The following is a 15,411-nucleotide window of genomic DNA, read 5'->3' on the forward strand; positions in this document are numbered from 1 at the left end:
TTGGTGCTTTTGGAAAACAAGCAATAAATACATCACAAGCTTAAACATTTTGTAATGCCCCCTTTCATCTCCTGCATAGCAGTAAGCACCTTAAGACATCTTTTATTCATCTTCAAAAATGCCAATTATTTACATTCGTAATAAAAACTCTGGAATGGGACATTGTGCTGTTGAACTTCACTACTGGTATAAATGTGGGAAAATTGGTAGTCCTAACTACAGTTTTAACTCTGCCACAGTAGCCAGGCAAATTACTCTACTTTAGTGGTTATCAATCAACAGTATCATGCTGAAAAGTTATCCAAACACCTGATAAATTAAAAAAGAAAATAAAAAACTACAGCTTTTTTCTTTCCACATCCCTTAGAACATGAACTTGATTACCAAACTGTAAGAATATCTGAACAGCCCAAATAAAGTGGTTGCAATTTTTAAAACAAGTTGAATAACAGGCAGAATTTTCTAATAAAGCATGGAAATATTGGATCTAACTATTCATTATTTCACTGAATAATCAGACAAATTAAAAATATTTACGTTGAGCTACAAGGAAGACACTTACATAAAACATTTTTGAAACATTCTGACATTTGCAAAGTTTGCAGAACACCTGTTAAATCTGTCTAAGACCATCCAGGCTTGTATGCTGTATCTTAACAGCTGTTGGATAAAGATGAAATGAGTGCTTGAAACAACTTTGATAATGATAAAAAAAGTGTGATTGGATTCAAAATTGCTGTGTAAAGCATCACAGGACCCTTGACCACTACACACCATCATCCTCTGTTATCCTGAGTATGTCAATTAAACAGTAATTTCTTCATTAATAGCGGAAAAGTTTTATAATACAAAGAAACATCCATATTGCAATTCTCTTGTTTACAATTGCACACAAGTACGGGTGTACGTTAGAAATACATGTCTGCATATAACAATGTATATACATTGACAAGTAATGTCTCCAATGCTGAGGTGGTCTAGCTTCCTAGCCTTGTCTGGCAGTTGAAAAATAGATCTTTTTCTCAATTCTTGAGTAAAAGTTTTACTACAGCCATATTTGCCTGCAAGTGAAGAAAATGCAGCAATGAAGAGCACAGAAGGGGGAAAGAATCATGATATGCTAGGACTTTGTGCCACTAAATTAAAAATATTCAAGAAAAACACTTTTCTTCGTTTTGAGCTGGAAGATTCTCTCATTAAAAATTAACCACTTCCACTTGTTTTGAGGGCATATCATGCTTTTTTTTTTCCTCTTCAATTTTTGAGAGTTAGACTGGGGACAATGACTTATTAGGTTTTCTTTGGAGTGAGTTTTCCCATTGTAGGCACTAGGAAGAACCAAGGCAAAAAGCTGGAGTCAGCGTCTCATATGTCCCATCTGATAACTCTCTCGGGGCCTTTGCCGCTGTGGGGGCTGAGTGGTTTGTGGTGGTCTCCTCCTTTTTAAAGTGCCTGTTTCAAAGAAAAGTAGCCATTATTAAAATTAATTTTTAAAAGCTCAAGTTATTTCCAAAAGAGTTGTCCTGGCCATGCAAATTGAATACAGCTATTTTTCTGGAAGGTTTTGGATTTAGACCTGCAAAGCTTTAACTAGATGAGTAACTGCATGGAGGACACACAGAAGACATTTCATTATCTCAACAGTACTTCCTTAAACAGGCCAATTCTTACAAAATGTAGCACGGAATAGGTAACAAAAGGAACTCTGATGCTGGAAAAAGTCTTTAAAGCTTTCTTTTGATTGCATATTATGTTATAGGAAAATAAGAACTAGATTTTCATTAATTGTTTCATTGGCATTAATTCCACTTGTAGTTTCACAGTGGCAGCCTAAGAACTGTAGGTTGAAACACCTGAAATTTCCCTTTAGCACTAAACAGCTGAGGAGAAAACATATCTCTATAATTAGCTGCATTACTCACCTGGAAGTGGTTTATGAGGAGGCAACTTTGGATTACTGCTTGGAGTATGAACACTGCATATCTTAATGAAGCCAGCCATTAACATGATCAATGCAATTCCCATAAGCAACACTGCCCACCAATAAGCCTAAAAAACAAAACCACAACAAGATTGTGAGGGGGCTGGCACACATGCACAAGAGACAGAGGACATTGAATATGGCTTTTCACTGTGATTTAGAAGTCATCCAAAAGCTCTCTGAAACATCACCTAGAATATCCAGCCTAACATTTGAAAGAAACGTCCCCAGAGTTCTTCCACAGAAAAGCTCCAGAACTTCCATTCTAGTATCAGAAAGGGTTCTTCATGGAAGATACACTCCAGCAAAGCTGTGTAAGCCTAAAACAATCAACAGCTTACACAAAATTGCCTATGCAGCTCTCCAAGGGTGTTTCCCTCGAGCTCCTCTTCCAGTATATTATTATTAAAGTGACATCTAGCACAATAAAAATTATGAATGCTAAAGATCAAAATATTTAGTTCCTTAAAAGAAGTCAGAGCATTCAAATATGAAGAGTCATAACATGAAAAAAAGTAAATTAAAAATGTGAATGGATAGAGGTGTTAACAGAGCCTTTTTATTTGCTTGTTTCAATTTCCTTCAATCTAGCCAACTTATTTGTTGAACAAATAAGCACAGGGTGCTTACAGAAAATCTAGTAAAACAAGGGCTAATTATACTTTGAAGAATGCTGAAGCAGTCTGCATATCAACACTTTCCAACTGTGAATCTTGATTACCAAGAACATTTCATATTAGACTTGTAATACAAAAATATACTTACCACAATCCATTCTGCAATATTTTCATATAGTTCTGGATTAAAGATTGCTTTCTTTAGTCTAGCTAGAGGGCCATCAGCATCCACCAGCCGACACCTCATAAACACATCACAGTAGCCTTTGAAATCATTGCAGGGAGAGCCCGGCTGCAAAGTGATGGTTTCAAGGTGAAAGTACTCCTGCCATCGGCTCGAGCCTGTGCTCGCACAAGTAGATGGGTCCACTGAAAAGTGAATACAAATGAATCAAACCATTATTGTATTAAAACATCCATGCATGAACACCCACCCTAGTGTTTAATGGCTTAAAATGCTTCTCTAATACTCTGGGAAAATGCAGAGTGCATTGTTTATTTCCTATACAACACAATGCAATGTCTGTCTGAAACTATGTTTGAACAAAATGCTCTCAAAGCTAACAAAAACTCAAGTGCAAACACCATGAGCAGGTTCCTCAAAGCCCTCCTGCTCTATTTACACTTATGATTCAGGTAAATCTTACTTTTTCTCATGCAGCAGACATGGCACAGTTCTCTGTCATCCTTGCCATCTGAACTAGCACATGTACACTCCTCCAAGCCATGCTTCTCACAGATAGAGCCAGCACATTGCTGTGGGAGACAAAAGCACAGCAACACAAAAATCAATTTCACTTTCAAGTACACCGACATTAGGGAAGATATTAACAATTAATATCTGAAAGCATAATTATAGCTCTAAAGATGCTTATCAATAAATCAACTGCTTCAATTTTTTTCCAAAGCTTATAAGCCAATTATTAGTTATTCAACATCAATATTTGGCATATTTTCTAGTTTTTTAAAAGATGATTTACTGATTTTTTAACACAGTATCTTCTTTTATAACCTGCAAAACACCCACAGCACCACAATTCACACTGAAACATGACTACTCAAAATCATGGTTAGAAAAATAAATCTTACACATGTATACACACTAACTCTCTTGGAAAATAATAAAAATTAATGTCAGAAAAGATTCTGTATTTAATTTCACTGTGTCAGGATCCTTCATACTCCAAGTTCAGTTTATTTACGATTTTGTTTCAAAATCAGTAACTATATGAAAACAATTCCTCTATCTTTAAGATGTTAATAAATTAGCTGAAAAATATTACAAGCAGTACTTCATTAAAATCCTGGACTGTGGAAAACAAACTTACAGCACAAAAAGTTACAGGTCTTAAAGAGGACCATTTTTGCTTGTGTTTGCTTCCAAGCAAACACAGATCAATTTATAAGAGGCTTCCTATCAATATTTCATGGCAACTGCCATGTTCTCTCTAATCCAGGAAATTAATTGCAGTTCAGAAACATTCTAATTCCATATGTTTGCACATCAGTGCTGTATGTACGTTTGGAGAAACTGTATTGCCAATAAACCAAATTCAACCTCATTTCACAGCATATCCAGTTTTCTAAGACAACAGAATTATTGACCAAGACTGAAGAAAATGAAAAGGTGGGACTAGAAAACAAAACATTTTCATAATCCTGACTTTTACAAAAAAGTCTAAGTTTCTCAGACAGTACTGCTACCTTGGGATTTGTAATGTACTTCTTAATCCTTGATGTACCTTCACTGTTATTCTGACTGACACCAATAAATCAAACATCTATACAGAAAAAGACACTGAGCTTGCACTCCTGTGCAGTAAGTACAGAAACTGTATCAATTCACAAAAATTAGCAGTTCCATAAGGCTGTAAAAACCATACCCCCTTTATGCAAACTTGTGTGTTCCTGTTGCACACGGTGAAGTTCTCTTTGGGTTCAGATATTGGGCAGAGAGCACTGACACCATTGCACATTCCTTCCTTGGCACAGTCAGAATCATTCCGACACTTATCTGTCCTGGATTTGAAATCACACTGGGCAGTGCAGCACGGGCCTTGGCTGGGGCTGCAAACAAACACAGATTGTGGATGCCAACAAAAAGCACGAACCATTCCAAACAGACTATTCACCCTGAAGCCTACTCAAGCACTCAACAAATTTCTGATTTGTCCTAATCAAATGTTACTTGAAAAGAATTTTTCCCATAGCATAATTATGCTTATGTACTTCTCACTCACTGTATAAAGCATTTTAAACAAAATCAGTACTTTTATGAAGATGCAGGTAAGCAGACTGAGATTCTGAAATCCCCAGTAAATGCCCACAATTAAAGTGTGGTGTAACACATGCACAATACCTGCACTTTTTGCCTGGTCTTAACTTGCATTTTTTATCTTCTGGTTGGTTTGCATCATAACAGCAGTCATCTTTACACTGGTCACTGTATCCACAATCACACTGTTCTCCTTGTTCAACCAGTCCATTACCACAGATGGGCTGCCCAGACTCTGAAAAATGCCAGTATATTTATGTACAAAGCAGTACAAAGAATATGCAAATACTTACAAACCTTAACAAGCACCCAGCTAATCACGACTGAAAGAGCCTGGTAAAACTGGACTTTACACTAGGGCTCAAGTCACTTGCATTACTGCTTGACACCCAGCTTAGTCATTCCCACAATTCATAGAATTTTAAGCCTCTGAGTAAAAGGTTTTGATGTATGAGAATGGGAGTATAACAAGCTTTCTGATCAGTCTTCCAGGGAGCTGCATCCTTTCCTTTAACAGTCACAGGACCTTGAGGCAAAGGCTGATGGTACTGGGGTCAACTACTCCAAAATCCAAACCTATGTGAGCTCACAAAATTTGTGAGAGCTCACACATCAGATTCCAGAAAGAAAAATTCATGCAAAATCCTTTTTCATGTCTAAATAGGATTTCCCTGCAATTTAGTATGTGCTCCTTACCTCTAGTCCTTTCACAATGAGCATGACTGAAACCAGTCTGACCCTGTTTGTTTACTCCCTCCCACCGGGCATTTACAGCGACAGAGAACATTTACAGAGACAGAAGAGCCTCCCCAGCCTTCTCTGCTCCACACTAAACTGGCTCTCTTGGACTCCCCTTCTATGCCAGAGGCTCCAATCCCTTAATGGTCCTTGTGGCCCTTGGCTGGACTGACTCCAGTGTGTCCTGCTGTTTCTGTGCTGGTCAGCCCAGAACTTGACACAGTACTGGAGATCACAAATTCAATTCTTTACTTGCAGAATCTTTCAGCAAATTTAAAAAATAATATAAACAATTTTTTTTTAAATTAAGCATTGTGGTAATATTTTAGCTATTTGGCTTTCAGAAGGATGAAATACATACCAACAAAGCAATTATTTCTCTTCTTGTCAAGAACTTGGCTGATATTTCGAATACTACAGATAGAGAACTTATTGTTGTTAAGTTTGTCCCCAGATGTAGCTCTTGCATACATGATATAATTGCCATTTTCCTTCTGCCCCAAGTTCTTGGACTCTCCAGGAGTGCACTCCATTCCAGAATCATGCTGCAAAACAAATATTTTACAACTATCTAAATGATGGCAGGTGCAAAAATAACATAGCCTTAACATACAATAAATAAAATAAAAATAAACCACCATCTTACACTCTCAGGTTCTTTGCAATACAAAAACTGTACGTAAACCCAAGGTATAATTTTGGGTTCTCTTTGTTCTGTTGTTGTTTTTGTTTTCCCCAAGATAACAGTAGCAAGAATCCAATTCCTTAAGTTTCATCTTATTTGCATTCTTGGTAGTTTATCCCCAAGTGCATGTACTGGAATGAATACTGACTTGGACAAGCTGCCATCTCCTAAAAAGAGTGGCTTTATGATCACAAAAGGGTAATCAGCATTCTGTGGAATAAAAGCAGGAGGAGTTAACAGAAACCACAGTCCATTCTTCTTCTTTGCTTTGAGGGAGGTACAAAGAGAACTTCAAAACAGAGCAGGAATCAGCCAGTGACTACATCTACAATGTCCAGCATGAGGAATGAAATGCATTGCACACTGGCAAAACAAAAAGCCTCATGTTTTCAAGCTTACCACAACCAAGCTGCATCCCTAAATGGTGAAACAGTCCTGCTCAAAAATATTCTTCTTAGCATCCTAATTCCCTCCACTATTTTCTTAGATCAACTGGTAAGAATAAATCATCTAACAAATGTGAGCCACTTGCTGAACAAAGCGTCATCTTAATCCATTTTGCAGTGCTTCCTCCTCCTCTCCAGGATAAAGTACAGTACATTTAACAAGGTATGTGTGATCCTACTCTTCATAAAGACAGAGAAGTATTTAGGGAAAAATAATAAAGTACCTTTGTAAGGGACTGAACTAATGTAAGCAAACAATTCACACAATGCACAGCTGCCATCCCTCTGTTTGTACACAATGTATGTGCACATATGCTCATGGAGTCAGGATTCTGCTGTCCTTGTTTATAAGGAGTAAAGCCTCCATTTGTAAATCACACCCTATGAAATGGTTGAGAGTGAGTTCACAGATCACCAGTAATACTTACAGGGGAACCAAAGTTATGCCCAACCTCATGTGCAAAAGTAATGTGAGAAACCTTGGGGGGCACATGAGAGCCATAGTTCTGGACAGTGATGATTCCAGTGTTCAGAGACTTCTTCTTACCATCAGAATACAATTTGCTTTTCTCACATATTCCACCAGAGCTCCCTGCATTCAGACAAAAGTACAAGTCACACATTTAGGGAAAGAAGTGTTGTGTTACTTGTCTACTGACATCCAGAGCAACAGTCTGCAGGTTTACAGACCACGAGCTCTCTATAATTAATATCAGCACAACCTTGAAAGTAGATTAGATTTATTCACACAAGCGCTCTCAACACTGATTGGATGCATTCACACAAGAAGTCAGCTGGTTTAGAATAGCTTTTGAGAGCTCTCTTGGGCACTCCCTGAATGGATGAGCCCTTGTTTCACCATACCTGTAGTACAAGACTAGCAGGGTGCAATGTCCAACAGAAGTAGCCTCAATCTACATCTTATTTGGATTTCACCAAGTGAAAAAGTACATGGTAAATTTGGAGATCCTCTCTCATAGCAAGAGCATTTATATAAAATGTCATTTTCAGAATAAGTGTATATATATATATATATATATATATGTATGTATGTAAGTATATGTATGTATATAAGTATGTATGTAAGTATATATGTAAGTATATGTGTGTATATATATATATGTAAGTATATATATATAAATATATATATGTATGTAAGTATCTCATTGTCAGAAAGAAAAAAACCAACCTAAAGCTGAAAATGCTTTTGATGTGTTGGCGAATGAGACCCGTGTTTAGAAGACTGGCAGTCAAGTGCATCATACTTGCTGACTGGAAAATGCCCAAAATTTTGACTTTAATTTCACCAAATTTTTCCATAACTCAAGTTTCTACTGAAGCATTATTAATGTTCTAAAATCCAGCTATTTTATTGCTAATGTAAATGGTGTCTACAGACCTGTCTAAAGTAGTTTTCCCTTCTCAAGTACAATTTTGATTAAGTGATATATCCCATTTAATATATGTCAGTATGTGTTAAGGATAACAATCTCATAGTTTTTCTCCAATAAATTTAGTTTTGAAAGCAGTTTATGGACTGCACATTCCAATTCCTCCTGTCCTTGCTCAGTGTGTACACTAGCATAGTCATCACAGACCCAATTTCTCATTTCTATTCACCTTCTGGGCATTACTTTTCCTATGGCTCTTCCACAGCCACTAAGGTTAGTTCTCTGCCATACCAAATGCAGTCATGGGTCTGTTGATCTCTTACCCCTTGTATGAACAGTTTCATGTTTCTTCCACCATTACTCACTCAATTCTGTTAAAGCTCTCAACAATGTTCTCATTAAGGTATCCTGTCTCTTGCAATGTCTCACCGATTGAGATTTTTTTTTACATCAAAGGACATACTTTAGACCCAAAATACACAACTAGACTGAAACTAATGAGAAGCAGTTCAAGAAGAGTCATCCCAGTTATTCTGTTATCTCCCAGAAGATCTCACTGATTAAAAAAAAAAAAAATTCTTTCAATACTACCTAGAAAACCTAAAGGTTCTGCAGTGTAGTTTTCATAGTTGTAAGCTCTATTTATATAGAGCAGAAATACTTGTTTCACCTGTTACTTTACTGGTCTCTCACATCTACCATAAATAAAAAGCAGTCCAAGTAATATCATCTTTGAACAACAAAATAAATGTTTTTCTTTACTCTTCATATCCTGCTCATCAGAAATACACAAAGATTAATTGAAATGCCACAATATACTAAAAACAAAATTAAACCATACCAAACCAAAATTGTGAAAAGCTTGATTTTTGTGTAACTGCTGTCAGTTTAAAAGGTGGTTTTCTACCTTTCTTCTAGTGCCTACCTACTTTATCTCATAGCACTGAAGGCTGGTATAGAATTACCTGAAGGGGCTCCAACCCAAGCCAGACCAAGGACTCCATCATCAAAATCACGGTCTGTAAACACATAGGCCAAGCAGTAATCATCATGGTTCTGTTCCGAGTTCAGTTCCAGAAACTTTTCCACACCAATGTTAGGAAATCTAAAGGGATTGGAAGAGTCCTTCTCATCTACAGTCGTGTTAATCTAAAAGGAAATTGAAACAAACTGTAAGACAGGATTCATTTCCACTTGCACATGCCAGCTAAGAGGCTCACTGTTGTCAGTACCTTGCTATAAAGATGTGTAAAATTTAAAAGCCTTGACTGTAAATTACCACCCCAATAATTGGAAAACAAAGCACTCCAATAAATGAAGAGTTGCATTTGTGTAGTAAATCCCCATTCTCTTATTTCCTTCTCTTTTTTTTTTCCATGAGTACCCAAAAACTTTTATTTATCTTCCTAAATTATCACTTTGACAAGGAAGTCCCTAACTGGATAGCCATTCTCTATTCTAGCATTAAAGTTATTGGAGAATAGCAATAATATCTATTCATCCCACAACACTGCTGAAACAAAGGAAGTTGATTTCTATAGAAAAACTGACCACAGCTTAATAACAGCAGGAGTGGGCTTTCGACAATAATCACTAAAAGCAAATCAAATGAATGGTTTAAGGCACCATTTCCTGCAGAGACACTTCTGCTAGAGAATGTTATAAAACAATAAATGGGTACAAGTGAACAGAGCAGCACATTTGAAGAACACAGCCTCCCAGCAGCATCAGTGAAGCTGAAATCCTCTCCAGCCCAACTTACTCGGATTCGTTTCACCATGAAGCTGATGTTACGGATCCCCGAAAAATCTGTTGACTGGTAAATGGTGTCAATTGCTTTAACATGGCTGGAAATCTGTCAAAAACAAAAGTACTACAGTTCAGAGATCCATGCACTACACTACAGCTTATCTTAACAGCAATAGCTGCAATACCTACAATCCTACAATATGGGATATTGTGCTGTGGGAAACTTCTATGAGGCCTTTTGAATTAAATCAGGGCCCACAATGGGAATAAATCACTACCTGCATCATCACCATGCCAGATACCACCAAAGGATTTTGCCATTTGATTTTTATTAACACAATTCTATCCACTTTCTGATAGCTGTTTGTGATACTCCTTTATTCACTGCTTTGGTAAGACAGCAGTGTATTTAAATTGTATTCCAAGCACTGTATTTCTTTTTCAGAAAAAAAATTTACTTGTTACAGATTTAGTCTTTCATTTCTAGTAGAACACAAATGTGGAAAAACTAATCATTTACCTTTTCTAAGAGCACACAGAAATGCTAACTCACTAAAAGGCTAAAGGTGACTAAAAGGTGACTTCAGAGCTTTGAAAAATACTACTTGAATTGCCTACATACAGTGTGATAAATAGTAAAATTCAGATCTGCAAGTGGCAGTGAAACTTCAGACTTCAGTAGAAGTATGTTAAAATGCTAGATATATTTTTAGTAAATCATATCAACCCTTTTCCCAGTTAAAAGTATATTGGCAAATGAAAAGCATCTGCCTTTAGCTGCTGCTGCTTTTTTTACCATCCACTCTATTAGATACTACAGGAATAGATCTCAGCATTATTAGCTCACAGTGTTTTGAGCTAGAATTTCAAAGGGAAGCCTATGCAAGTGTTAAAACAGAGGCTTGGCAGGCTGTCAAACAGGACAGAACTCCTCAGGAAATATTCTTTTTCTGAGTAAGAACTGAGAACAGTCAGACTGCAAGTCCTGCTCAGAGGTGCTAAACAAATCACAGCTGCCATGAAAGAGGCACAAGTGCCCAAGACTTTTGTCACAGAAACAGCATCTTTTTAGCAAAATAAAAAATGCTGTTTCAATTATGTCAAGACCACTTTAACAAAGGAAACAAGCCATTAGAAAGTAAATAAGGAAAAAGATAAGTTACATTAAAATTTATCAGGACTACCCAAAGAAAAAGCAGGCAATTTAAAACAGAGGGGTTGGAAATACCTGTGCAATCACAGCTTCTCTGGTTCCATAATGCTTGTAGAATAAATGATCTGTCTGGATATACAGCTGGCATGTGTTTTTTTCAGCCTGAGTGGCACGCTTTTTTCTCGAAAGCTGTGGATCATCCTTCTTAGGCTCCTCAACAGGCTTCTACATATGCACAGGGAAGAAACACATTAATTTTGTAGTTCCACATGCTGCACTAGATTACCTAAAAATAACAGTGGTTCTAAACACACTCCACTAATACAAATAGATTTTCATTCTTTAACTTGTAAAGTTTGATGAATCTTGAATTAAGTACATTATGCTTAGTTTTCAAATACTTTGAATGTAATCATAGCAAAAGCTCTCTCTGCACTTCATTTTATTTTACAAAAGGCAGTTAATGTTACATAGATGTTTTTTATTCATGTGATCTTTGGAATTTTTCTTCTTTATAATACTTGTCTAAGATAAACAAACAGTACGTTAGGAAAAAAATCAGCACTGGTGATTAACTTAACTGTACTTAACTGTACCTTCCCTAACACCAGTTATTTCAAACTGTTATTACCTTAGTCAGCTACCTCAGCAAACAGAAATGTTTAAGCACTTCAGCATGGAACAAATGGGGCACTGAACAAGAAGCTAAAGGAACACTGGTTAGGCAGAGTGGTATCTGGTAGCGATGCCCTAAGTTTTAGCTTTCCTATTTTCCAGATTCTGTACTGCATTAGTATGTAACTCTGAATTCATATAAAGTGCTAGCAAGTTCTCTTCACAGTTTAGTCAGACAAAACCCTGAGCACCAGGGACAGCATTGCAGCTTTGGGCCCAAAAAGTGCAAACAACACCAAATTGTGGAGAGCAAACTGAGAGGATGGGACTTCATAACCTGAAGCGGTAACTGGACAATTAACCCCAGTATGGAAATGGACTTACAAAAGTGTGAAAACTCGTGACTCAGAGTCCATCTTGGGTCGAGCCACAGCCCAGCTCTTGTACTGCCCAAGGTGTGCCCTTTAAAGGCCTTTTAGCAAATCCCTGCTTCATTCCTCTAACACTGTCTGGCCTCAGTTCCAGGCAGCCTCTCAAGGCAGCAGCAGCACCCTGGGCTGCTGCCCCCCCCCCCCCCTCTCTCCATGAAGTTTTACAAGCACATTCCTGGGAAAGCATGCTATTGTTACCAATGCTGAAAAGGGCATTAATGTTGATAATTTCTAGAGTCACAACATAAATAAACTAAGTTGCTGATGCTATTTAACCTATTGCATCATTTTCTGGGTATATATTCAGCTGACACCACAAAATTATGCCAAGAATTGGTACAGCTCAGAACACAACAAAGTCTAAAAGAAACTCAGTAACCTGCTGTTGGGAAAAAAGTATTTTGTGACATGTGGTGCAAACCTGAGTGCAGACCCACTGGGACTCCACTCAGGTACACAGGTTCCTGCCACAGGACACTTACCTCTCACAGCAGCCAACCTGTAACGTCCCGTAATCCCCACAAGCTTACAGAGTTTGTTAGGAAGACCCTCCCACCAATATCACTTAATTTTCCACTGAAAGTACTCAGATATCCCAAGTGTGTTTTATTAACATAACTTGAAAATCTAGAAGTTATTACTCTTTAGAACCAATGTATTACTTGGAGATCAAGGGATCTTGAAACTCTTCCTTCTCAATTGCAATCAAGTATATTCCTCATTTCAAGCTTGATTTCCACATCCATCTGAAATTCTAACTGTTGAAAAATTTGAGATCACTTATGATTCATTAAGACTGTAAGTAGCACATCTGGGCTACAGAAGCAATGAGAAAAAGAATTTAGGAAAATTATGTTAAAAAGAAACCTCCAGCAATAATTTAAGTATCTCACAATGTGGAGGGATGATAGCTCACCAAAAGTAAAAGAGACAACATACAAGAAATAGGAAGTTATCACACTAAGTACTAATCAACATAATCCATTAGCCTTTGTTGTACCTCTGTTGTTGGTTCTTCTATACCAGTCATCTGGTACTTCTGCATTCTTTCAAATACTGAATGATCTGCACAACCTCCTTGTGGTCCATATTTATGTGGATATTCTAAAAAGAGGAAGCCCAGGTTGAGTTTTCAAATTCCAAGTACAAGTCCAAAATATGGCTGCATCAGTGCAACTTACTCAGCTGGTGTCCAATACTGTGCATGTGGTTTGAGGGAAGCATAAAAAATGCAAGGTCTATGCAGCTTTTTTTAATTAAACACTTCTACTAAGACATTCTTAGTTTTACAAACAGAACAAAACTGACATTTGCTTCTTAACATTATTGTCTCAGGCAGCACAAGAAAATATTATGAGCAGTGCCTAACATAAGAACAAGAGCTTTTATTTACACATCTGTACCAACTTACTTCAGCTAAAAGCAGCCTTCAAAATATAACATCACAATGGAAAGTTATTAGATATCAAGTATACTAAAGACTGCTTGGGTAAGAGAAAAGGTTTTTATGCTATTTGGTAAACAAATTTTAAAAAAAACATTCTAACAGGATTTTATTATTTTATTCATCTTCCACTGATTTTTTGGAAGTTTTCACTTTATGCTACTTAACTACCAAGACATAAGAAGGGAAATGCTAACGGATAGAACCATGGTTTAGTTAACCACTAGATGTTAGTTAAACAAGCTGGAGATCCAAACTGGTGAGAATATCCCACAGTCACCTGTTTATCAAGGCCAACTCCTGCAACAGTTGCCAGTGCAGATCTCACTGCACAAGGGAATGTGCTTCAGACATGAGCTCAGCTTTTACTGGCAGTACCTAGGGCAGATTTGTAACCTGTATTTGCAGAAGCTTCCTCTGGAGATGAGAAATACTGAATACTTCTCCCTTTGATTTCTTTGAAGATTCAACCCCATCATAAATTGGTGCCCAAGTAAGAAATAATGGAATACAGATCTGAATACTTAACAAGTCAGTTTCTGTAGGGCAAACCAGTTTTAGCACCATCTCAACAGACTGCCACTTTTCTCAGAAATCTACAAACTTTACCGAGGTTTGTTGTGTTTTGGGATTTTTTGGTTGATTCATTTGTCTTTTTATTTCTGTTTGGTATGGGGGGGTATTTATTTTTTAAAGAGTGGAAATCCGAATTCGCAGAGTAAATAGAACATATATATAAGAGTAGAATTGTAAAGCCTGGGCACCAAGGACCTGATGGCCACATTCTATGCATTTCAGGTGATTTTGCCCTGGGCTAGCTCTAGTCTGGGCTGTGGAGTCACGGCTTGGCAGTAGCTGGAGCACAGCAGATGTGCTCCCTGGGAGTGTGGGCTATGGTTTCATCTGACAGCTGCCTTCATTTATCTTTGATTCTTACAGTCATACTGCATCTTGCTAAACTATTTCAATATACAGCTTACCTTGTAAGTTTATTTCATGACTTTCTACACATTGCTTTCCCTCATTTCAGTTTCCACCACCACACAAATACCATTTTTGAACTGCTATCTCATCACATTCCTCTCAGCACAATTAGCCCTAGCACAGTCAGAAGAATGGAGAGAAAAATATGCTCTTACTGCAAGTCACCTCACACAATTTGTTCCAGCATGGTAGTGGAATGCTGATTTGGCTACAACCACTATTAAACAAAAAGCACCACTCTTGAGTCACCTTCTACTTTTGGGGATCCTGTTTAATATCATTAAATTGGAGCTATGAGCAAAGGACTGTAGATATGATCCTTCCCCTCTCCATCTCCACCACCCTTTTTTCCTCCCTCTATAGTATAAAAAATTCTACTCTATTTATTCTAATGTAAATTTTCATCACCTAGGACCTGACTGCACAGCACCAGGAGTTTATTTCTGCAACCAGAGCAGGTTACCCAGGGCACAGCAATGGCCCATCCTGCCTTTCCCCCACACACTGCCCCTGCAGAAAACCACTGTACCCTGAAAGAAACTCCTGCAGGAGCCCCACTCTGAAGCATTATGACAACTGTCAGAACAGGACTGGAAATAAATGCTCTCAGTTTATTACACAAAATGATCTCTCTTTTCTTTCTATCTTGTTTCCCAAAGATGTTCGGAAATCCCTTAACACATTTTTTTATACTGACTGCCTGCAATTCAAATATTTCTCACTTCAAAAGTAATAATCTAGTAAGAAACACTTTAAAGCCATGACAGTTACAATTACAAAAAAATGAACACAAAACAGTCTGTAATAGCAATTGCCAAGATTTTGCATGTGCTGGAAAAGACAAATCCCCCAGAGGCAGATTTGAATCCACCCTACTAATCACAGAGACAGGTAATACAGGA

General features: G+C 37.5%; 1 protein-coding gene across 1 annotated transcript in view; it reads right to left on the reverse strand.

Annotated features, from left to right (window-relative positions):
• Positions 1-1,188: 1,188 nt before the first annotated feature.
• The window catches only part of ADAM10 (ADAM metallopeptidase domain 10), a 40,643-nt gene continuing 26,420 nt past the window's right edge, over positions 1,189-15,411 (reverse strand). The window contains exons 5-16 of the mRNA XM_074549440.1: positions 13,082-13,185; positions 11,111-11,260; positions 9,896-9,988; positions 9,099-9,282; positions 7,171-7,334; positions 5,973-6,156; positions 4,958-5,108; positions 4,482-4,665; positions 3,246-3,354; positions 2,747-2,967; positions 1,923-2,049; positions 1,189-1,452 (exon numbers count right to left, since the gene is read on the reverse strand). Coding sequence (XP_074405541.1) covers positions 1,358-1,452; positions 1,923-2,049; positions 2,747-2,967; positions 3,246-3,354; positions 4,482-4,665; positions 4,958-5,108; positions 5,973-6,156; positions 7,171-7,334; positions 9,099-9,282; positions 9,896-9,988; positions 11,111-11,260; positions 13,082-13,185 — 1,766 coding nt within the window. The 3' untranslated portion in view covers positions 1,189-1,357. The remainder of the gene's footprint in view (positions 1,453-1,922; positions 2,050-2,746; positions 2,968-3,245; positions 3,355-4,481; positions 4,666-4,957; positions 5,109-5,972; positions 6,157-7,170; positions 7,335-9,098; positions 9,283-9,895; positions 9,989-11,110; positions 11,261-13,081; positions 13,186-15,411) is intronic.

The sequence above is a fragment of the Zonotrichia albicollis genome, chromosome 11, assembly GCF_047830755.1.
Source record: "Zonotrichia albicollis isolate bZonAlb1 chromosome 11, bZonAlb1.hap1, whole genome shotgun sequence".
NCBI classification, from domain to species: Eukaryota; Metazoa; Chordata; class Aves; order Passeriformes; family Passerellidae; genus Zonotrichia; species Zonotrichia albicollis.